Source organism: Ctenopharyngodon idella, chromosome 5 (genome assembly GCF_019924925.1).
Source record: "Ctenopharyngodon idella isolate HZGC_01 chromosome 5, HZGC01, whole genome shotgun sequence".
NCBI classification, from domain to species: Eukaryota; Metazoa; Chordata; class Actinopteri; order Cypriniformes; family Xenocyprididae; genus Ctenopharyngodon; species Ctenopharyngodon idella.
Genome location: NC_067224.1, coordinates 1,469,525 through 1,495,678, shown reverse-complemented (window position 1 = coordinate 1,495,678; position 26,154 = coordinate 1,469,525). Strand labels below are relative to the sequence as shown.

General features: G+C 34.1%; 1 protein-coding gene across 1 annotated transcript in view; it reads left to right on the top strand.

Annotated features, from left to right (window-relative positions):
* The window catches only part of brinp1 (bone morphogenetic protein/retinoic acid inducible neural-specific 1), a 165,863-nt gene that overhangs the window by 85,093 nt on the left and 54,616 nt on the right, over positions 1–26,154 (top strand). Inside the window, exons 3-4 of the mRNA XM_051894306.1 lie at positions 4,725–4,915; positions 14,339–14,508. Coding sequence (XP_051750266.1) covers positions 4,725–4,915; positions 14,339–14,508 — 361 coding nt within the window. The remainder of the gene's footprint in view (positions 1–4,724; positions 4,916–14,338; positions 14,509–26,154) is intronic.

Genomic DNA, 26,154 nt, shown 5'->3' with positions numbered 1-26,154 from the left:
CGTCATTTCAACTCAATTTCTGCACACTGACGAATGCTTTCATCATAACTAACAGTGCAAACACGATGTAACTAAGAGATTCGTTGAATAAAACGGGAGTTTTGGCGCGAGTCCAGAACTCAGTCACTGATAAACTCGTGCTGTTTGATTGACAGCTCCAGCGATTGTAAAGGGAGCGTTATTTGATCACTTTTCCACAGTGAAATAAAGCTCAACTTAGACATTCACATTGGATTTTGGAGAGAGAGCGGGAGAAACAGAGCGTGCTTTCCATAGATAATGAAACGTAATTTTGTGGGGAAAACATGGTAATAGTTTGTACTTTTTATCATATTGTTTGCTGTATTTATTTGCTTGGTCAATGTATTTGTGGGTTTTGGTCTTTTTGCTGTTGTCGGCTGTAAGGAGCTTTGAAATAACTGAAGTAATTTTGTGTCCCAGACTTGGGAAAACCATGCAATGGACTTGGAATGCCAATTAATATGTTGCTGTTTCCAGGGTTTCTGGATTTGAAAAGTGCAAGAACACAAGCAGATAAGCCCATGTAACTGTGTTAATTGACTTTTTTATTTACAAATGCTGGAAAGGCGGATCAATATCTTTACAGGTTTAGTCTATTAAGCATTTTCGCACCCTCCTTATCACACAACCTGTAAGGTCAGTGAAGTCGGCCAGGTTTCAGGCTATAGTTGTTATTGGATTGTGATGTGGACTCGACGTACCAGTGCTGTTGTTCAGAGTACTTTCCGTCTGTTCTGCAGCAAACTGTAGAAACAATCAGTATCACAAAGGATTTTGCATTATTCTCAATGAGTCATTTCTGACATTTTGAGAGCACTTTCACACCCATTTGCTTGGTGGATGTCAAAGCGGTTGAGTTGCACCCAAAAGCAATGATAGCATTGATTCTACACCAGAACTGCAGAAGTAAACATCTATTGATGATGTAGAATTTGTTTCTTGGCGTGTGCACAATAATTTATCATAGAATAATTCATTTCTGTTTTCAGCTCTTCTCAGAATAAATTACTTTCAGAAAGCAGCTCATTCTTCTCATTTCTTGCGATGCAAGTGCCGTTCTGTGCAAGTAAAGTTTTGGTGGCAAATCCAGAGGGACAAGATGCAAAAAGTCTGTCTAACATGTTTTCTTATAAATGAGCATTGTTTTTTTTTTTTTACCAAGCTCCTATGTTTAGGTTCAGTAATTTCACTTTAATGGCAATGAAAAGGTCATTGGAATGCCTTATTTTCAAAAATGTCACTTTAGTCAATTCATTGGCATTTAACAAATTTGTCCACCTCTTTGGACAACAGGACATGGTAAAACTTCCTTTTCTATCAGTTTTACAGCAGCAAAAGGAACACTGTTGTGTTTACTTGCTACTCATGAAATCTTGTCATTGCCACTGTGACGATGGACAAAACATGATAAAAACTTGCAGATTGGTAATTGAAAGCGGCTCATACACACACCGTCATTCGTCTTAAACTCATATGATTCGATTCGTGCCTTCCGATTGGCTCGTCTGTGGACTTTTGCTGACAAAATGAAGTGGTGTTTAGTGGTTTCTGCCAACGAACCTGTATTTCTGAATGAGCCGACGCTGGGATTTAGCGGATTTAAAGCGAAAGTATTTGATGAACGTATAACTATGTGCGGACAGCATTCGCTCAATATCATTATCTAGTTTTTGATGGAGGTGGCGTTTAGCTGCTTTGGTATCTGAACTCTTCAAATACTCCAATAACAGTGAAATTAGCATCTGTTCCTCTTGAGTTGTTACAGTGTAAACAGCTGCCAGTAGTTCTTATCATGGTACTCATGCTGATGTGTTTAGTTCAGATCTAATGTGAACGGTGAAATCCAGCTCCGGTTCGGCCCAAACAATCAAACCAAGTGTGAAAACACTGGAGGCAGTGTCTCTTAATTAAAAGAGGAAACAATATAAAGTCAGTGGATTGCTGTTCTGCATTGTGTTATTTAGTATGAAGCACAGGAACTATTCACTGTTTATACACTTTGCTTCCAGTCTAGAATGTCTGTCTGTCTGTCTCTCTCTCTCTCCAACAATTCTGGATTGATTCTGAGAATTTCAGAATTGATTATGAGCTTCAAGCAGAATCACTGAAGGAGATTAAAGTCTGAATAAGATCAATGAATCAGGTCATTAAATGATGAATCTCATCATCACCACCACTTAACCACCAGTACCTGATCATATATTTTCTTGACATTTATGCCATAACAAATGTGTTTTATAAACATTCAGTTACAGCAGTTAGAGAACAATTGATGCAATAAAGTCAAGAGCCCAATTAAAGCCAACACTGACCTAAAAGATGGTAACTTCAAATGAATCTCAATAAATCATCTACATCAAAACCTCTGTTAATTCTCAATAAGATCTTCTGTAGATGTATGACAGAAATAAAGTCAGTCTAGTTAGTAATGAGTGAAGCTGGTAATGTTTTGTAGAGTTTGTAGAGATTAAATGTCTTTTATTTTCAGTTGAATTCATCAAAGACTGTGAGTGAAGTCAGTTGTAGTTCTTGTGTTTCTCTTTCCTTCAGAGATTCTGCTTGTTAACAGCAGGTGTTCATCATTAATGTTCAATCATCACTTAATTATCTCATTAACTCAGACACTGCTTCAATGGTACTTTAACTCAGTAGTGTGCACACACATGAACACTAAGCAGTGTTAATTAACCTGGGCATTTTTCTGGCCCTGAAACTTTCAAACTTCTGTCTTGAAAAAACACTTTTTTTTTTTTTATCTATTTACAAACACTTTGCTGTTGGTCCACATGTAAAGCTTGATCCTTTGGCTTGTTTTGCAAGTACTTTCAGAGAGAAAAAAAGACAATTTTGGACAAAAAAGCTGAACAATTGTTGTCTGTGACAAGTTACTTGATATTAACATTATTATTTGTTTATTGAGCTGAACTCAAACTCACAGCCGGGCGTTGATCTGAAAACGAGCTAGAGCGTGATTTCTAACCCTGAGTCGCACTTATTTATGTGATATTGCTCAAATATATAATTCATAAAGTGCCTTCATTTCTATCTTGCATTTAACAATCTAAAACACCACATTAACAGTCACTACACAACAATCTATCAAGCAAAAGTTAATGTCAGTACGATCATCTGCAGCTCATTTACTTCTGATCTGAAGGTCCACTGGAGTTGCAGAAGTTCAGCAGTGACTGCTGCTGCTGTGGCACTTTTACCATGTTAACACGCTCAAGATTTTAGACTTTAGACAGGTGCTGAATGGACATTTCCAATGTCCAACTCCCAGCTCAGCATTTATGAAAATAGATGCTTCTTTAAAGTAGTATCAGCTGTTGAGCCTCGACTGAAATGAAACGTATTTCTTTGGATTATTAGCAAATCACTCAGTGAATGCATTTCATGTCTCAAGAATTTTCAATTTTCACTTCATTACAGGAACTATATGCATTTGATTCACTGCCAAATGAGATGCTAATCAAACCAATTTTGAGATTAGTGAGAATGAAATCTGGCCAATGGCGAATCACGACTGATGCTCATCGCTTCATCACGACAACCGCTGGCAGTTGTGTTGATTAGAGGCCTTGATTTGGATTCAATATCAAAATGTTTTTGCTTTTGTTTTTCCCTCTATCACGCTGGACAATCGTGATTGCCACATGATTGTTGGTTCTTGTTGAGGTTTTGCAATTGCCAATGCATTTGAAATTGTGTTTTGCAAAAAGTGCCAGGCAAAATCCAATTCTGATGTCGCAAAATAAACTTTTTGTCATCCTGGCAGATTATGTGCTGCACATTGTGACAAAACTGAATTACATTAAAGGAATTGTGCAAAGGTTATATTTTTTGGCTAACATTTTCATTTGTTAACATTAGTTAATGCATTAGCCAACACTGAGCAATATATTTCCAACAGATTTTATTAAAATCTGTTTGTTAATAAAAAAAAAAAAAGTAATAAAGCCTTTATATATAATGCATTATAAACATGTAATGTTTTTATAATGTTTAATGCATTAATTATGCATAGTAATGCACCTTATCTGATGAATAATTGCAACCGCAATTATAATACATTATAATACTCATTTATTCCTTGTTACACCTTTAGAAAGTATTAAAACACATGACAAACAACCAGATGTAACAAGGGATCTGCCAATACTATAATGCATTTTAACTTTGCTTACAATTATTTATGAAAATATATAATGCATTATAATGTACGTTATGAATACCTTATATAATGCTTTATACATAAAGGCTGTCACCGATATTTCTATAGAGAGTCTATTTATGGTGATCATGCACAAACATCAATGACATTAAAGACTATTGTATAATAAAACACTGATGTTTTGTAATTATATAATTGTGATATGTTAATAAATAGTTTTATCAATGTTCCGTCCAATAATGATCCTAATGAAAAGTGCTGGAGCAGCCTCTGTTGCTATGGTAACTTCTTCAGAGAAAGCAATTTCTGAATGCGAGTGTGTGTTTACCGACAGGACAGAAATACATGCTATGACTGCTTTTTAATCTAACATTTGTGGTTATTATTGTAATGTTTGAAAATGTATGTGCATATGCAAGAATATATAAGCTGCCACCTGCTTGACAGTCTGAATCAGCTCTCGCTGTCTGCACTGAAGCACTGAGGCTGTGTTTTTGTCCAGGCCCTCATGTTTTGCTCTGTTCTGCAGGGAGTTTGCACGCTGGAAGGTGAGGAACACAGCCATCGAGAGGCGGGATCTGATCCGGAATCCTCTGCCCTTGATGCCGGAGTTCCAGCGCAGCATGCGGATGCTCGGACGACGGCCGTCCACGCAACAGTTCATCGACACCATCATCAAGAAATATGGAACGCACATCTTGATCTCGGCCACATTGGGAGGTGAGCGCTCTGACCCGAATGAGGGATGCTCCGATTGATCGTTATCAGCCGATAATCACAGTCTACACTCTAAAAATATGCTGGGTTAATTGGGTTGTTTTAACCCCACGAATGGGCTGTTTTAACCCAGTGGTTGGGTTAAAATAGTTTTATTTAACCCAACTATTGTTTAAAAATGACTATATTACTTGCTTAATATGAACCCAAAATATGCTGGAAATTAACATTTATTAATATGTTTAATACATGAACATTTATTAAGTTTAATGAATAATAATTAAACAATAAACATTTATTAAATTGCTTATTAATAAATGTTCACATTTTGATTATTATTGTTTCCTCTGGTAATTATGTGTCTGATTTTTAATTTCCAACCTATTTTGGGTTCATTTTAATCCATATTTTTAAACAATAGTTGGGTTAAATAAAACTACCCAGCATGTTGGACAAACATTTAACCCAACTGCTGGGTTAAAACAACCCAATCGCTGGGTTTGTCCTATTTCAACCCAACTTAGGTTGTTTTTTACCCAGCATTTTATAGATTGTAATGTTGATCCTTACATCAACTTAATATCGTCTGTAATTTAAACTCAAATTTCTGCGTTAATTGGCTTTAAAAAAAATAAAATAAAATAAAAATAAAATAGGTTGTAGTAACTTAATGAAATTGTCTTGATAACTTCGGAAATTAAGGCAGTGGATTTCTAGTTCCCAGCATATTTTGATTGGATAAGGAGAATAAATGTTGAAATTAAGTGTTAATTTATTTGTTTTTAGCGAAAGGAAAGACCTGTTAGTGTTTAATGCTGTTAAAAGAGTTTCTGTAATGTTGAAGTTTTGTGGTTATCGTGCTGAAGAGTAGATACATAATCAATCACTGCGCTAATGCCAGTGACAAGTAATATCTTACTTGTTCATTAAATATACATGTTAAATAAGTTATGCTGGCATGTGCTATGATAGCTGTTGATTTGAACTGAAATAGATACGATTAATTGGTTCCAGGGCTGCAACTCTGGTAGTTGGAGCGACTTACTTGGAGCCAACACATTAATTTTAAGAGTGTATAACTCAAATGGTAGTCACTAAATTCGGCCAATCTCACGAACCAACCGTAAACAGTTTCCGCTGACGCACATATAAACAGTGTACAGTTGCGCCAGCGCTGGAAGATCAGCAGTCATCAATATACAGTCTTTTGCTTTAAAGTCGTCATGAAAGGGAAGTTGTGCTCATTTTTTCTTCCATTATTGTGCCATATATCTGAGTGAAACGCTTTTCAAACAAGAACAAATGTAGGGCGGAGCTTGATTTTGTCTGTGTGGAATTGATTGGATGGTTGTGGTTTGCTATTGGTGGACCTCATGTGAGTGACAGGTTGCCCCGCCCTCATCATCAGAGAAGAGAAGAGATGTCTGAGAGAGGGAGGGGAAAATAAGAACTGTCCATTTTGATTTCATGGTGACTTTAAGAGTAACGAGTCCTAACTATATGCTTCCTAAGTGCTTGTTACCTACTTGTGTGGTTGGTGAGATTCACTGCTGATTTGCAGAACAGATCGTTCTGTTAATGGGATCTGTCTGTAATGCCGATTCATAATCACATTTCTCATGTTTGTGCGGAGCTGAAGTAAGCCCGATACCCTTTTTGTCCTTTAAGGGGTCAGTTTCTTATAGATTCGCAGCTGTCGAGTGTAATTGCTCTGATATGCTGTCGTTTGGCTTTCATGGAGAGTTTGTATTCAGAGGTTGAAATATTATATCAGTTCTGGCTTAGTGGTTAAACTTGATGCTCTAATTATGGCATAGAGAAATCTGATAGGAAGAAGGAATATGATGATGGATCGTAAGAACAGAATAAACCCAAATGCAGCTCATCCTTTCATTGTCATTTTCTTTGTCTCTTGCAGTACAGTGTTATTTTAGTATCATTGATATACTATTATGGTTTTAGATAATGTTTTGAATTGGATTTTAAATGTATATGTTCTGTTTATTATTATTATTTTTATTATTATTATGTTCTGCCTATTAGTAATTTTGTTGTGTTTTTTTGTCATTTTTAATAGTTTATTTTAGTTTTATGAGTTTTAGTTTATTTAGCTTTAGTTATTTTAGTACCTCAAGTTAAAAATTTGCCTTAACAACAAGAAAAAAGTAATTTATTTTATTTTAGTTGACATTTATTTTGTTTCAAGTAACAAAATAGTTTTTTTTTTTATGGTTTTAGTTTTAGTTATGGATAACAATAATAACAAAATACATTCTACATTTTGCTTTAATTGTTTTTAATTAAAATGTTGTGCTTTCACTATCTATGTATTTTCTTTCTAAAACGTTTTATATATTTTCTAAGAAAATGTAGAATTTATTTTTTATTCAATTCTATTATGCTGTGACATTTCCCCTTTAAAAATATGTTTTCATGATGTCATATTTAAGTGAATGACAAAATAATATTTTTGATCACACTGTTCAAACTGATCTTTATCAGTATTTTATTATTGAACACTTTTACTGGCCACATCAAGCTCAAATCACTATCACAATTAGGTTACTTTTAATAAATAAATACATAATAATGAATAATGTGCTGTGATGCAGTGATATTTGCTAGATAAATCCCTTTTTGCACTGGCCTTCAACCCCATATCACTCTGTGTTTGTGAAGGTCTTTTGGGCTCGAGGGGGATTTTTATGTGCTGTTTTTCCGAGAACGACCCGTACAGCTTCATTCATGATTTCTCTGTTTCCCATCAGGATCATCATGTCTGTGTGTGTCAGTAGATCGCACTCGCTCTAGGGGTCATAAGACACAATGACAGGTCCGAGGTCAGTGCTCTCTGTGTCAGTGTGCTTTAGAGTGTGTCATTATGTTGGCAGATAAACATGAGCGGAGAGCAGAGACTCCTAAAACACTCGCAAAGACTACAGCGAGAGGATGATGCTGTCTGAACACGTGTGTGTGTGTGTGTGTGTGTGTCAGGTGTCTGTGTTATAATAATTATAATAATGATAATAAATCACAATTTCATGATAGCACAGGATAGTTTGTTTAATTATAGCAAATTGGTTCATTGGGATGTTTTTATGCATACATACATATATGCAGACATGTTATTTATTTATTTATTTATTTATTTATACATACATAACAAAGTGGTACATTTGTTTACATTTTTGCATCTTTTTCAGATACATTTAGGCCGGTGCCAAAAAGAAAATATCAAAGATATAAATAAAATAAAATAAAATAATATATTTTGTTTGTTTGTTTGTTTATTTGTGTGTGTGTGTGTGTGTGTGTGTCAGGTGTCTGTGTTATAATAATTATAATAATGATAATAAATCACAATTTCATGATAGCACAGGATAGTTTGTTTAATTATAGCAAATTGGTTCATTGGGATGTTTTTATGCATACATACATATATGCAGACATGTTATTTATTTATTTATTTATTTATTTATTTATACATACATAACAAAGTGGTACATTTGTTTACATTTTTGCATCTTTTTCAGATACATTTAGGCCGGTGCCAAAAAGAAAATATCAAAGATATAAATAAAATAAAATAAAATAATATATTTTGTTTGTTTGTTTGTTTATTTGTGTGTGTGTGTGTGTGTGTGTGTGTGTGTGTGTGTGTGTGTGTGTGTGTGTGTTGAAAAATGTTTAATGGTCTTTGGAATTGCAATGATCAGGCCAGTGGTTACGCTGTGGGTCATTACAGCATTTATCGGTCATTATATCCGTATAGAGTTTATTGCAAAGAAAAATGAAACAGCGACTCAAATTTCATTACATTTCAGGTGCAGTATTCTCTGAATCCATGGACACGAACACCCTTACCCTCTGTCACCTACACGATATGACCATAAAACCGAATGGGAAATCGATATAAGCAATATGCCTGTTCCAGTCCAGAGTACCACAATAAATCACAAACCGCTGTATAATCTGGAGAAACGCGAGGCTAATACCTGAGCGCGGCTCATAATATCTGTGATTACAAACTGTATGCTATAGAGGCTCGTGTTCAGATATCACAGCTGCTTTATTGTGGACAGACGGGGAGCTTGTAATTATGCCGTAGCTCAAGGTCAAATTAAGGTTCATTGTTCTTTGTTCACTGTAGACATCCTTACATTGATTAATCGGTTGATTAACAGGAAATCTGATTTATTAACGCTGCTTTTAAAGGTTACTCACATTAGCGTGTGTGCCCTTGCTGTAGCACATTTCTCTTAGAGACCCGTCGTCGAGATTGAACAATATAGACACGGCTGAAAATAAAGGTCACGAGGATCGAAAGGCTGATGCTAACAGGTTAATCGACAGTCATGGATCTGCACATAACATTAACATGCCTGCAGGAAGATTACGCCTGTATCGCCAGACGGACAGAAGACATCAGCGATGACAGCCGCCTCCGGACAGGAACATGAGTTCAGCCAGCGCTTTATTACAAGGAGCTGGTTTAAGGTTCCTGAACATATGTGACATGAGCTCTGATGATCGGCCTACACAAGCAGCTGCTGCGGATCCTAAACACCGCGTGACATGTTGCGAAACATAAAACCTCAGTCTCTCCGATTATGATCAATAAGTGTGGTTACATGCACACATGCAGTATGTTGAGACATATCAGAAATCAGGAATACGACAATGTAAGAAAAAACATGTCAGTAAATGTGTTTAAATAAGGGTTTAGATGACCTTACATGTTGTTAGCAATATGCTAAAACAATTCTTGTGAAAAGGAGTGTTCTTAATTGTGCACTTTAAAAAAAATAAAAATAAAATAAATTTGTCATGTGAAAATGGAAGCTCAAGTTAAGCAGGTTTTGTGGGAAACCATAGTTGCCAACCGTACTATGTAGGTCATCCAGCTATTCCCATGCATACTGTTTTGCATACTTGCACAGCATATACTGTACACTGTGGTTGTGTCTTAAATGATGCACACTATGCGCTACCATCTAATGTATAACCGTTATAAGGTTATTTTGTCAACCAACATGGGATTTTCAGTGTGAACACACCGCTCACACTATTTTTCGACATAATGGCTTAGAATGTTTTTTTTTTTTTCTTGTTTTTTTTTCCCACCCGTAGTCCCCTGGCAGGTCAACACTAACATAAATAATATGGTGGTTGAAAGGAAAGAGAAAAAAAAAAAAAAAAAAAAAACTCTTAAGGAATCAATTAAACTGTATATCCGGTGGTAATATACAGACTAAATAATAAGGGACCTAACACTGATCCTTGGGGTACACCCATTGTATAATGTAAGTTACAGGACTTAACCCCTTTAATCTTTACACAGTGTTCTTTATTTGATAAATATGAGGATATACATGCTAACGCTCCAGATGAAAACTGAAAGTTAGACAGTTTAGAAATGAGAAATTTGTGATTAACTGTATTTACACAAATCTAAAAATATAGTGCCAACTAATCCTCCTTTTTCAACTTTAGATTTTATTACCTCTTTTAAATGTAAAGTAGCTGTTTCAATGTTTACAGAGTTGGTTTGATTTTAAAAAAGACTTTAACTTTGATTAAAAAAACAAACAAACAATAGATTTACACCCTTTTATATCCTCTGGTAAGGCATTCCAATGAGTAGTAGCTTTCACTGCGAAAGACGTAGTCCAAAAGCAGAATGACGAAAAGGAATTTTTAGAAGAAAATTTACAAAATCACAGAGTTTAGAAGGAGCCAAGCCATTTAAAATGTTATCAACCATACACACATTTGAAAAAAGTCTAAAATTGTCACAACAAATGTTTCTCTAAGATCCTACAATGATGAAAATGTTCGTTTGTTTTTTATCTAAAATATTTAAAGTATGTTTATAAAGGGATAACAAGGTTTAATCACAGCTTGACCCCAACATGTATGACATATGAGAAAGGATTGTAGCATGTATATCAACAGAGAGACATCATCTAATTTGTCTAAAATTTGCCAAGTTATATTTAATATTCCTCACTATTCTTTTTACATGTTTTTTAAAACTAAGATTTGAGTCCAATATTACAGCAAGATAATTTAACTCATTAACAATTTAACCATTAATAAAAATATCAACATTGGGAGACCGAACATTTGTTTTTGAGAAGAACATTACTATTGTTTTACCAATGTTCAGGCTAAGACACGACTGCTCCAGGCACTGTGTAATCCTTTCCATAGCAGCTTTTAACTTCTCAGCTGCATGTGTAAAAATAACAGTATCATCAGTATACATTTGCACTTGTATATCTTCACACTGTTGCGGGAGATCATTAATATACAAACTAAATAATAAGGGACCTAACACTGATCCTTGGGGTACACCCATTGTATAATGTAAGTTACACGACTTAACCCCTTTAATCTTTACACATTGTTCTCTGTTTGATAAATATGAGGATATCCACGCTAAAGCTCCAGATGAAAACTGAAAATTAGACAGTTTAGAAAGGAGAACTTTGTGATTAACAGTATCAAAGGCTTTACGCAAATCTAAAAATATAGCACCAACTAATCCTCCTTTGTCAACTTTAGATTTTATTTGCTCTATTAAATGTAAAGTATCTGTTTCAGTAGAATAATTTCTCTGAAACCAAATAGTGCATAAGTACATTAATTGGGACACATCTTGTATACTGCAGTAATAGTAAGAGTAGTGTGCTATACCATGTTGCAGTTTGACCAAAATAAGCATAAAAACTCTCAACTTTGATACAAAGTAAATGTATTTTGATTTAAGAATGTTTAGATATTTGTACAGGAAAACAAGACAAAAATACTAAGCAAAACAATCTGTTTGTTGTGCAGTGTGATGTTCTATGTCTTCACACTGACTGTGTAGAGTGCTGTCTGTCAAGGGAGCGCACTATGGATTGGAACCGAGCTACAGTGGAGCTTTTGAGTGCTTCATTCTAAAGATAGAATGATAGAGAGCTGGTGCATAGAGATGAAGAGAGAGAGAGAGGCTTGCAAAGAGAAAGAGTGTTTTTGCTCCCCGTGTTTGTCTGTGTCGACACATAGCTGGTGTTTTTGTGCCGGCTGGATTGCACGGATACTCTCAAAGCTGATATTTCTCTGGCGTCCTAGTGAATGAGTTATTTAGGAAAAGGTCAGAGGCGCTTTGCAAAAATCAATCATAGCTGCTTCTCCCACTCGACTCCAGTGGAGAAGAAATCTTTGCCGTCGAGTAGTCAGACTGAAAGAGAGAGAGAGACGCGGGTCATGTCAGTTTGACACTGTAAGCAAAATTTTCTCTGTGACAGTGTGTGAAGTGAGTCACCGATGCACACTGTGTCACCATCATGTCAGTTCTTACACACTAGGAAGTCCACGCTGAAGAAGCATGCTGATAAAATGACATGTTGGCTGCATGAACCACAGCTCTCAAAATGATGCCCGTATGAATGTTGGCAAGCTCAATGCGACGACTTTATAAAGCATGACAACAAGTCTTGAAATGTAGTGTTGCTATGGGATCTCAGTATTGGTTTCCTGTAAAAGAGTGGTGGAAATCATTTAGTCGTCCTCATGTCATTCCAGACCCGATATATGTCAGAATGTCCGTAAGACACCACCGGCGAATAGCGAAAATGTTTAACCGTTAGATATAACCATATATTTCCCCAGTTGATTAATCACAATTCATTAACTCTTTCCCCACCAGCGTTTATAAAAAACAAAAACAACAAAAAATGCACCAGCATTTTTGATCATATTCACAAAATGGCCCCCAGAATATTTTGTTATATGAATATGTGAATATACAATATATCAAAAGAAAGAAAGAAAAAAAAATATATATTTTAGCTTCATTCAATGAACACTTGAGCATATGTCAGTGTGATAAGAACTACCTAAAGTGACAGAAACCATCTTTGGATGGTAATTGGATTTTTAAGTTTGGCTCGCATCCTATTCGATTACATAGTGAGAGCAGGGTTTATGACCTATACTGCATTCAGCCACTAGGGGGCGATCAAAATGATTTGTCTTCACTTTTCAGGATGTGTGAGGCACAATTGCTCTACATCCGAAATCTCATAATTGTCTGAGTAGGTACTACATTTAAATTTGAATTTACTTTTGCGACCGTTTAAAATAGTATGTTCTTTAGAGTATGAATATAGGTAGTATGAATGAAATTGGGACGCACTACATCACCATGTTGTTACTGTCACATGACCTACCAGCATCAGTTATGTCGCTTCACTGTCATTCATAAATCCTCTTCTGTTGTCCATTGAATGCCAAGTTCAGGATCTCGCCGGAAGTAGTAGGTCATTCAGGGACTTTTCGTCCTACTGTTTTTCGAATACTGTGTATTCGAACATAATACTCTTTTGCCGTACAGTTTTTCGCATACTATTTAGAAGGGAAGTATTCGATTTCGGTGTTGGTTTATGCAGATGATCTTGTTTTTGGATCTGCAGATGCTGTATTATTTCAGAAGATGTGTAACAGCGCCCCCTACTGTATAACCATGAAACGTCTCAGGGTTTGGCATGTAACCGGTTCTCTGAGATGGGAACGAGACGCTGCGTCATTGCTTTGATGCTATGGGAACGTCTTCAGCACCAGCACAATGACGCAGCGTCGCAGTTCCCTCGAAAGGGAGCATGGATTGCCGGAAAACCTCATCAATTGCATTGAAGCGTTGTGTCATAAATGACAGAAAATTGTGCCAATGGAGGGGAAAGAGTTAAGAAAATCGTGTTGTATTATAAGTTTTTTTAAATGTCATGTTTAAATATGCAAATGAGCAAATGGCATTATTTTATTAAATATGCCTTAATTTGCTTACATTCCCAGAACAGAAATCTGAACATTGGATAAAGCCAGGTTCAAAATTATTAGATTTTGTTGACATATTAGAGTTAAAGGTTTTTACACAGCAGATTTTGGATTTCTCTTTTTATTACAACATAAATCAGAAAATGCTGTCAAACGACAGAAAGAAACACATTTTACCTCTGTAAAACCCTTCAGAATTTAGATAGGAATAAAACTGTAAATTGTGGTCTGTGTAAAGCTTCTGAAGAGGAGATTTCTGACTCAAACTCACCGCCTTTAAAGATATGAATTGTAGTTGAAATCTACTGTGTCAAAGTGCAATAAAAAGTGCACATTTTGGGTGTCTTCTTTATACTAGTCTGAAAGAAGACATGTTATGGAAGCAAAATAGAGCAAAATTGACCATTGCATGACAAAATGGTTTTGCCTGTAATCAACCAATGAGTGTCTTGACGTCATATTTGAATTGAATGAGAAGTAAGTCATGGAATGACATGTGAGCGAGTAAATGAGCTTCTGAGAATGTGATATTTTAACTCTTGGCATCTGAATCACGGGAAGTGAAGTCTTGCGTTAACTGACCATATTGCTCTGTGCCATTAGGTGAGGAAGCTCTCACCATGTACATGGCCAAGAACAAGCTGGACCGGAAGATGGTCAACGCCACCCAAGGAGTCGAGGCACTGCACCAGCTCGCCTCATCGTACTTCATCGACCGCGACGGCACCATGCGCAAACTCCACGAGATTCAGATCTCCAGCAACGCCATCAAGGTAAGGAAAAAAAGAACGAGGGGAAGGTAAAAAGTAGGAAAGAAAGAAACATCCTCTTCCTTCTTCATTATCCGCCCACCGTCCATCTGTCCGTGGAGCTTTTTCTTGTTGGAGTTGACAGGCGGCTGAAGAGCTTCTGGCAGACAGGGCTGGAGGAAGCAGGAAGTCAAGCATGACAGAATTAAACGGAATTGACAATAGCTGCTGAGTCAGGACGACAGCAAGCAGCAAACGCAGCACTTGTGCTCCACTTAAATACAGACAGACTTAAGAACGACTGACCTAACAAACTAGTGCTCATCTCCATGTGCTTTGGCTCATTTATGTTCACAACTGCTTCATCAGCGTGCTTGAGTGTTTTTGTGTCTATATTAATACACTGGCCCTTGTGAAGAAGAAGTGTGCTTAATTGTATTTAATGTGCACTTATAGTGTACTTCAAATCTTAAAAGTATATTTAAAATAAACTGTACTTGCAGATAATGTAATATATAAATGAAATAAAAGGCCACTTAAGTGCACTTAAAAAGAGAGTACACTCTCATGACTGTCTCCTAATACACTTAAATACACGTTTATATAAAAAAAAAAAAAAAAAAAAAAATCTTCATCATTGCAAATGTGTCATTAGAAATATATTTAGATGATAATATACACTTTTATATATAGAAATAATATAGAAATATAGAAATTAACAGAAATTACATTAAAGTATATGTTAGTTTACCATAAATGCTTGGTACACTTTAATCATATTTCAAAGACAATATAATTATTTATACTTAAGTGGATCAAAAACACTCTAAAGTCCAATTGATAGAATTAACAGAATATAAATAATAGAATTACGTTCAATGCAGAAATTAATAGAAATTACATTAAAGTATATTTTAGTTTACCATAAATCCTTGGTACACTTTAACCATATTTCAAAGACAATAGAATTATTTATAGAATTACATATAAAGATGTACTTAAATTCTACTTAAGTGGGTCAAAAAAACCTTTAAATTCAATTTATAGAATTAATAAAATAGAATTAATAGAGTTAAGTTCAATATATAAATATAGAAATTAACAGAAATTACATTAAAGTATATGTGCAACATCTGGATCAACACGCACATTCGCAAATTTCTATATATCCTAATTATTGTTAATACGTAATTCATTTTTCCAGGAGCTCTTTGCTTCTACCTTCAATTAAATTGCTAACAGTGATTGTATATTAATCGCCTAAATTATTACATTATTAGCTAACTGCAGTCTCCAAATTGTAATGTTGACATGCATTCTCTGTAAAGCTGCTTTGAAACGATATGTATTGTGAAAAGCGCTATACAAATAAATGTGAATTGAATTGAATTGAAATGTTAATTTACCATAAATGCTTGGTACACTTTAACCATATTTCAAAGACAATAGAATTATTTATAAAATTACATATAAAGATGTACTTAATCCTACTTAAGTGAGTCAAAAACACTCTGAAGTTCAATTAATAGAATTAATAGACTTAATAAAATTAAGTTCAATATAGAAACTAATAGAAATGACATTAAGGTATATTTTAGTTTACCATAAATGCTTTGTAGACTTTAACCATATTTCAATGACAATAGAATTATTTATAAAATTACATATAAAGATGTACTTAAATCCTACTTAAGTGGGTCAAAAACAGCTAAAGTTCAACTAATTGCATTTAATATAAATTTAAACTATAATACATTTTCATTTAATTGCAATTAACATATAATTAAGTGTCCAAAAACATTATATTCAGTTCGCACTTAATTGTATTCTTTTAAAGTATATTATTTCTGTAATATGCACTCTTTTTGAAAGTATGTGAAAGTGTACATATTTTACCACAAGGGATGTCGCAGTGAAATTATGCATATTTTGAAATAGAATGTGCACAGTGAGGAATCCAGGCACAACACAAAGAAGATCTATTTATAGAAAACAATTATTGTGTATGTATATGTAGCTGTATCTAAAACAATGGAACTCTATGATAGGTCCTCATTTAGATGGCAAGATAAATGTGTATTTGTGTGTGTGTGTGTGTGTGTGTGTGTTCTTGCGAGTCACGTTGCAGACAGGAAACTATTCGTGCATTCAGGAAGAGGCTGAGTCTGACACACACACACACACACACACACACACACACACAGAGAGAGAGAGAGAGAGAGAGAGAGAGAGAGAGAGAGAGAGAGAGAGAGAGAGAGAGAGAGAGAGAGAGAGAGAGAGAGAGAGAGAGAGAGAGAGAGAGAGAGAGAGAGAGAGACCTGCACTAACAATATCGATTGAGTTTGGATGGCAGTACAGCTCCACAAGCTCACGCACATACAGACAGTATGAGAGTGTTGATATGGCGGCACATTTTCCCTGTAAATCCTGCAGATTGGCGCTCAGTGCGTTATTGGCACAGGGAAGTATGTGGAACTGACTGTCTACAGATCATTGCATTTGACAATTAGCTAAGAATACTTTTAAATTCTAAAAACATGATTTACTTTAGGAGCTATTTTAATCTTTGAAGACACTCCCAAAGGATGCTCACTTCTGAGGACACTTTGTGCCCAAAACATAGCTAAATAAACTCACACTCTCTCTGGCTTTTCAAACACACACATCATGACAGCATGGTGTCAGGCTTCACTCTCTGGAGGCATGAAATGCGTGACGTCTGTCAGCTAGCCTCTCTCTTACCCCAGACTTCCACGAGGGGACGTGCCCTAGACACTTCAGTATGTATTTGGAGGCTTGCAGCAGACAAATGAACAGTGAGAGGGGTAGAAACGGGCCTCCCAGCGCCGCCTCTGCTATATTTATCAGTGTCTCCTAGTCTGAGCTCTGCTGAAGAGATCTACAGCACTTAAATCAAAGAGAAGACGCTCTGTCACTGCGGTTGGTGTTCAAGATGGGCCCTGATATTTTAACTCTCTCTGTGGAGTCAAGTCACCTCAGCTGATGAGTCGACTTTGAAGGGAAATGTTTAAAGGAATAATTCATGCAAAAATGAAAATCATGTAATTTACTTGGCCTCATGATGTTTCAAACCCATACTATATATATATATATATATATATATATATATATATATATATATATATATAAATGATTTTTCAAACTTGAAATAAAACAAAATAATAAAACAAATAATTTATAAAAGAGTTTTTCTGCATGCTTCAAAATTGCATCTTTAATTCAGTGTGTTATTTGCCATTTGTTTGTAATTATTTGTGATGTTTACTAGCAATTTCTGAGCAACAATTCAGATTAGAGCTCTGAAATTCAGTTCTTACTATTGAAAATTCAGTTAGAGAGCTTTAATTCAATTCTTTAATTCAATTAATACAATTCTGACTAGCAACAATTCTAAATAGAGAGCTATGTTATTCAATACTAACAATTCATATTAGAGAACTCTAATTCAGTTCTTACTAGTAACAATTACTGTAATTCTATTCTTACTGGTAAAATGCAATTGCGACAAGAAATGCTTTTTAAGCTAGATCATAAGAACATCTGCTTCTGTGCTGCATGAAAAAAAAAAAAAGTCAGAAAAAGAAAGTTATGTGTTTTAAATGACATGAGGGCAAAGAAATGATGACAGAACGTTTGGGTGAACTATTGCTTTAGGCTGCAGTCTCCACATGTCATCCTTGATGTTTTGAGAATATTTGTAAAATGAAATCAATTCTAGACAAAAACATGAAATGAAATGGTTAGTGAACCTTAAAGCTGATAGTCTAGTTTTCCTTATATATATGTATTATATATTGCATATGAGTGCTAGAAAACTGAAGCAGATTTGTTGGCTTGATCTGGAGAGTTCACTGATAGAAACTGAACTCATTAAAGAAACACACCAGCGCTGAAACGCTGCAAACACAAAGAAATCACACTGCAAACAACATATAGAGCTCATTAGACGCAATGACCCGCAGAGAACACAGGCGGGATCATCTTTACAGGGCATTACATGTCAAATCTCAGCTTTTTTTATCTACAGATTTTAATTTGTGCATCTGCATTTTTGTAAGTTTTATGTGTTTATATTTTAATCAGTGATACTGGTACCATAGCCATATTCATATACTCATAAAACATGGACTGAATCAGATTTAGTTGCATATTTTTTATTTATTTATTTTTGTTGTTGTTGTTGTTGCAATAAGCCTTATACCCTGCGAATTTATCCTTAGAAATGTTTTTTTCCCTGTTGAGAATCTTTTGAGAATACAATTAAGATCTCGCCTGAGAGCTTTATTAAAAGATGCACTTTTATGATTGGGTGTTTTGGATTGACAAAGCCCAGATTGATACTAGAGAGAGGGAGGTGTGTGAAAGGGCCCGTCAAGGTCACGTCTTCCTCTCTGAAATGCTTTCAGCTGATTTAGTCTTAAATTCCATATGCAAATTTATGATGATGCGGCAAGCGTTTCAGAGGACATCTATTTAAAAGTCTATTGGTTGGCCAGGATCCAATTTTAGTCACTATCCAGCGGCGCGTTCCCAGAACAGGTGCCATTAAAATGGACATCTTTTTACCTGCACAAAGAGCATAAACTGTGTGATTATGCAGAAGCGTTGTATGACATCACTCATGTGCGATACACAACATTGCTTTAACACTGCAGTAACAGAGCAGTGTAAACAATGCAAAAGATCTTAATATTTCTTTTGTTGATATCATACTGAAAACAAAATTATTTTGAATTGTAGTGCTAACCATTAAAGGGGACCTATAATTACCATTTTACAAGATGTAATATAAGTCTCTGGTGTCTCCAGAATGTGTCTGTGAAGTTTCAGATCAAAATACCCCACAGATCATTTATTATAGCTTGTCAAATTTGCCCCTATTTGGGTGTGAGCAAAAACATGCCGTTTTTGTGTGTCCCTTTAAATGCAAATGAGCTGCTGCTCCCGGCCCCCTTTCCAGAAGAGGGTGGAGCTTTAACAGCTCACGCTTCGGTCGCTCAACAACAACAAAGCTGGAGAATCTCACGCAGCCAAAATAAGGATTGTCAGTAACGGTGTTCAGCCTTACATTGTTCAAACCGGAGTCGACACTGATGGAGAGACTCAGGAAGAAGTTACAACTTTTAGACGTTTCTGAATGGTTAGTGGATAAATTTATGTAGCTGCTGTGGAGTTGATTCAACTCATCCACTAGCATGTGCCGTCATGTTAATCTTTTGTGCAAAACCCGTATGGACGCCCACTTTACATAGCGTACCTGTTTGCCAAACAGAGCCATACACACCAGGCTAATGCTATCAAATGCTGTGAATGGGCTAAAAACATTTTCCAAAATATTGCTCGGACAAATGCTCATTTTTTTAGCAATCGAGCTTGCCAACGTCAACATGCAGTCTATCTAAGCTAATGAGACTCTAAATAGTGCTCAGTGCTCGTCTGTGCAGCCAACGACAGAACAGTTAGCATGCTTTGCTCAAACTTTTGCCATGGCGTTAGAACTGGTACACCGTTGACACTTGCAAAAACAAAATGGCGGTGACGTGGGTGGAAACGTGCAGATTAAGGGGCGGCAATATTATAATAAGATCCCCTTGCTACGTCACAAGGAGAGCGAAATCTGAGCAGCTCGTTTTTTCGTATGCTTGCAGAGAAAGACTTACCTGGGTTGTCCTTTTTCACATTTTCTGGGTTGGTAGATGCACGTTTATAGCACTTAAACATGGAAAAAGTCAGATTTTCATGATATGTCCCCTTTTAAATCTATGTTAATGAATGGAAAGATATAAATGTCTTCAGATGTTTAGATGGTAAACATTTAAAAATAAAATTGCAGCATTGCACACTAAACACATAGTGGAATGTATCAAATAACATGAGTTTATTTAATGTATCAGTAGGAAGCCGTGGGGACAAACGCTGCACACGAACAACATCATATGCTGAGAATGACTCTGTGCTGTTTTTTTTTTTTTTCTTCCAGTCTTTACAGTCTGTTCCTTGTCAGATGGTATGAAATGACAGCAGTGAGATCTTTGGGTAAAGCCAAGGCACACTGTGAGGCATCAACGCTCTTTTATGTCAGACACTATAATATACATCTTTTTTATTTTATTCACAATTGACATTGATAACTGGTTCACAACATCAGTCGTGTCGCATTCGGACGTTGCACTAATGTTAAAAATGTTTTGCCTGGAAAAGAAAATGAGTGTCTGGGAGTTTGTCATTGATGTGCACATCATATAGACAAGCAATATTTTTGATATGTATGTCTCATTTGCTCTGTCTGTTCACCAAAAATAAAAACATAAAAATACAATGATGAACACATCGCTGGGCTCTTGGGTAGCTGAGGTTCACGTCCCTTTGCTATCAAAAGCTCAAAATAGAACTTCATTATAAGGCTGACAGGTGACAGACGTAATAAGAAACAGGCACAGTTGTCGTCCCATGATGCCCTGCTTCATCACAGATTTCTCTAGATACAGTTTGTTCTTTAATGCTATACAAGAGCTTCTAATCTTCCCATAACACGAAACAGCCACGGCTTTGATAGAAGCACAGAGCTGTCGCCATGTTCCTGCCGATCTTCAAATGAATAAATGATAAAAGCAGAAACTACATAAACACAAACACATCCGGACAGACGGCCCTTCCTAAACATCTAACATGTGCAGCAGGTGGAATCAAAGCTCGCAGATTTACTGTCTTTGAAGTCAAATGTTTACATGCGTGTTTTTGTGTTTGTCTGCGTGAGCTTGAATGAGCATCAAGTCGTGCGGCTTTTCAACATTTGTGCGTAATCCCACAAATCTCCATCTTCATTAGACGCAAGGGCTTTGATTTTGTTTTATACTCAGGCAATCTATTTCTTAATCCGCTGATTGTGTGTGTGTGTGTGTGTGTGTGTGTGTGTGTGTGTGTGTGTGTGTGTTTAGCTTTTAGACTCCAGAGATTATTCCCTTTTCATGCCAAGTGACGTGTGTTACAGAGTTTCATACAGAGATTTCAAAGAAATAGTTTGCTAAAACATGAAATTCAGTCATTAATTTGCAGTTATTAGTTATTTTCTTCTGTGGAGCAGAAAAGAAGATATTTATCGGAATGTCCATGCTGCTCTGTTACATAAAATGCATTAAACTGAAGTCATGTAATAACTTGTGAGGAACACATCCAAATTTAAGCCATTACTTACTTTTTTTTTTTTTTTTTTTTTTTTTCTTCATTGTAGCTCTTAGACCTTTGTGAAAAAGAAATACACTTCAGCATACCTTTAAAAAGACGACTTAATACTGAAATAATATACTTTTAAGTGCAAATTTAATGTAATATTTTTAGGCACATAATTGCATGTTAATTGCAATTAAATGAAAATGTATTATAGTTTAAATGTATTTCAAATGCAATTATCCAAATGTTAGAGTGTTTTTTGAGCCACTTAAGTAGGATTTAAGTTCATCTTAAGTACATCTTTATAAATAATTTTGTAAATACTTCTATTGTCTTTGATATATAAATTATTGTATTAATAATATGAAGCTTGAGTATATGGAATGAAAGTCTGAATATATGGAATGAAATTTTAAATATATTGGATGAAAGTCTGAATATATGGAATGAAAGTTTAAATATATGCAATGAAATTTTGAATATATGAAATGAAATTTTGAATGTATGAAATGAAAGTCTGAATATATGGAATGAAAGTCTGAATACATGGATTAGAAGTCTGAATATATGGAATGAAAGTCTGAATATATGAAATGAAAGTCTGAATATATGGATTGGAAGTCTGCATATATGAATATATGGAAATTTTGAATATATGGAATTAAAGTCTGAATATATGCAATTAAATTTTAAATATATGGAATTAAAGTCTGAATATATGAAAATGAAAGTCTGAATATATGAAATGAAAGTCTGAATATACTGGAATGAAAGTTTGAATATATGGAATGAAAGTCTGAATATATGAAATGAAAGTCTGAATATATGAAATGAAAGTCTGAATATATTGGAATGAAAGTTTGAATATATGGAATGAAATTTTAAATATATGGAATGAAAGTCTGAATATATGAAATGAAAGTCTGAATATATTGGAATGAAAGTTTGAATATATGGAATGAAATTTTAAATATATGGAATGAAAGTCTGAATATATGGATTAGAAGTCTGAATATATGCAATGAAAGTCTAAATATATGGAATGAAAGTCTGAATATATGGAATGAAAGTCTGAATATATGGAATGAAAGTCTAAATATATGGAATGAAAGTCTGAATATATGGAATGAAAGTCTGAATGTATGGAATGAAAGTCTGAATATATGGAATGAAAGTCTGAATATATGGAATGAAAGTCTGAATATATGAAACGAAAGTCTGAATATATGAAATGAAAGTCTGAATATATGGAATTAAAGTCTGAGTATATGGAATTAAAGTCTGAATATATGAAATGAAAGTCTGAATATATTGGAATGAAAGTTTAAATATATGGAATGAAAGTGAATATATGGAATGAAAGTCTGAATATATGGATTAGAAGTCTGAATATATGCAATTAAATTTTGAATATATGAAACGAAAGTCTGAATATATGGAATTAAAGTCTGAGTATATGGAATGAAAGTCTGAATATATGGAATGAAAGTCTGAATATATGGAATGAAAGTCTAAATATATGGAATGAAAGTCTGAATGTATGGAATGAAAGTCTGAATGTATGGAATGAAAGTCTGAATATATGAAATGAAAGTCTGAATATATTGGAATGAAAGTTTGAATATATGGAATGAAAGTCTGAATATATGGAATGAAAGTCTGAATATATGGATTAGAAGTCTGAATATATGCAATGAAATTTTGAATATATGGAATTAAAGTCTGAATATATGAAACGAAAGTCTGAGTATATGAAATGAAAGTCTGAATATATGGAATTAAAGTCTGAGTATATGGAATGAAAGTCTGAATATATGGAATGAAAGTCTGAATATATGGAATGAAAGTCTGAATGTATGGAATGAAAGTCTGAATATATGGAATGAAAGTCTAAATATATGGAATGAAAGTCTGAATATATGGAATGAAAGTCTGAATATATGGAATTAAAGTCTGAGTATATGGAATGAAAGTCTGAATATATGGAATGAAAGTCTGAATATATGGAATGAAAGTCTAAATATATGGAATGAAAGTCTAAATATATGGAATGAAAGTCTGAATGTATGGAATGAAAGTCTGAATGTATGGAATGAAAGTCTGAATATATGAAATGAAAGTCTGAATATATGGAATGAAATTTTGAATATATGGAATGAAATTTTAAATATATGGAATGAAAGTCTGAATATATGGAATGAAAGTCTGAATATATGGATTAGAAGTCTGAATATATGCAATGAAATTTTGAATATATGGAATTAAAGTCTGAATATATGAAACGAAAGTCTGAATATATGGATTAGAAGTCTGAATATATGCAATGAAATTTTGAATATATGGAATTAAAGTCTGAATATATGAAATGAAAGTCTGAATATATGAAATGAAAGTCTGAATATATGAAATGAAAGTCTGAATATATTGGAATGAAAGTTTGAATATATGGAATGAAATTTTAAATATATGGAATGAAAGTCTGAATATATGGATTAGAAGTCTGAATATATGAAATGAAATTTTGAATATATGGAATTAAAGTCTGAATATATGGAATTAAAGTCTGAGTATATGGAATGAAATTTTAAATATATGGAATGAAAGTCTGAATATATGGAATGAAAGTCTGAATATATGGAATGAAAGTCTAAATATATGGAATGAAAGTCTGAATATATGGAATGAAAGTCTGAATGTATGGAATGAAAGTCTGAATGTATGGAATGAAAGTCTGAATATATGGAATGAAAGTCTAAATATATGGAATGAAAGTCTGAATATATGGAATGAAAGTCTGAATATATGGAATTAAAGTCTGAGTATATGGAATGAAAGTCTGAATATATGGAATGAAAGTCTGAATATATGGAATGAAAGTCTAAATATATGGAATGAAAGTCTGAATATATGGAATGAAAGTCTGAATATATGGAATGAAAGTCTGAATATATGGAATGAAAGTCTAAATATATGGAATGAAAGTCTGAATGTATGGAATGAAAGTCTGAATATATGGAATGAAAGTCTAAATATATGGAATGAAAGTCTGAATGTATGGAATGAAAGTCTGAATATATGGAATGAAAGTCTAAATATATGGAATGAAAGTCTGAATATATGAAATGAAAGTCTGAATATATGGAATGAAATTTTGAATATATGGAATGAAATTTTAAATATATGGAATGAAAGTCTGAATATATGGAATGAACGTCTGAATATATGGATTAGAAGTCTGAATATATGCAATGAAATTTTGAATATATGGAATTAAAGTCTGAATATATGAAACGAAAGTCTGAATATATGGATTAGAAGTCTGAATATATGCAATGAAATTTTGAATATATGGAATTAAAGTCTGAATATATGAAATGAAAGTCTGAATATATGAAATGAAAGTCTGAATATATGAAATGAAAGTCTGAATATATTGGAATGAAAGTTTGAATATATGGAATGAAATTTTAAATATATGGAATGAAAGTCTGAATATATGGATTAGAAGTCTGAATATATGCAATGAAATTTTGAATATATGGAATTAAAGTCTGAATATATGAAACGAAAGTCTGAATATATGGAATGAAAGTCTGAATATATGGAATGAAAGTCTAAATATATGGAATGAAAGTCTGAATATATGGAATGAAAGTCTGAATGTATGGAATGAAAGTCTGAATATATGGAATGAAAGTCTGAATATATGAAATGAAAGTCTGAATATATTGGAATGAAAGTTTGAATATATGGAATGAAATTTTAAATATATGGAATGAAAGTCTGAATATATGGATTAGAAGTCTGAATATATGCAATGAAATTTTGAATATATGGAATTAAAGTCTGAATATATGAAACGAAAGTCTGAATATATGGAATGAAAGTCTGAATGTATGGAATGAAAGTCTGAATGTATGGAATGAAAGTCTGAATATATGAAATGAAAGTCTGAATATATTGGAATGAAAGTTTGAATATATGGAATGAAATTTTAAATATATGGAATGAAAGTCTGAATATATGGAATGAAAGTCTGAATATATGGATTAGAAGTCTGAATATATGCAATGAAATTTTGAATATATGGAATTAAAGTCTGAATATATGAAACGAAAGTCTGAATATATGAAATGAAAGTCTGAATATATGGAATTAAAGTCTGAGTATATGGAATGAAAGTCTGAATATATGGAATGAAAGTCTGAATATATGGAATGAAAGTCTAAATATATGGAATGAAAGTCTGAATATATGGAATGAAAGTCTGAATGTATGGAATGAAAGTCTGAATATATGGAATGAAAGTCTGAATGTATGGAATGAAAGTCTGAATATATGGAATGAAAGTCTGAATATATGGAATGAAAGTCTGAATATATGGAATGAAACTGTTTTATCTTTTTTCAGTTGTTTCCGCATTCAAATCTGTTCAAGAAGCACGTTTGAATATGTGTAAATTTCAGAACTATGTCTTTT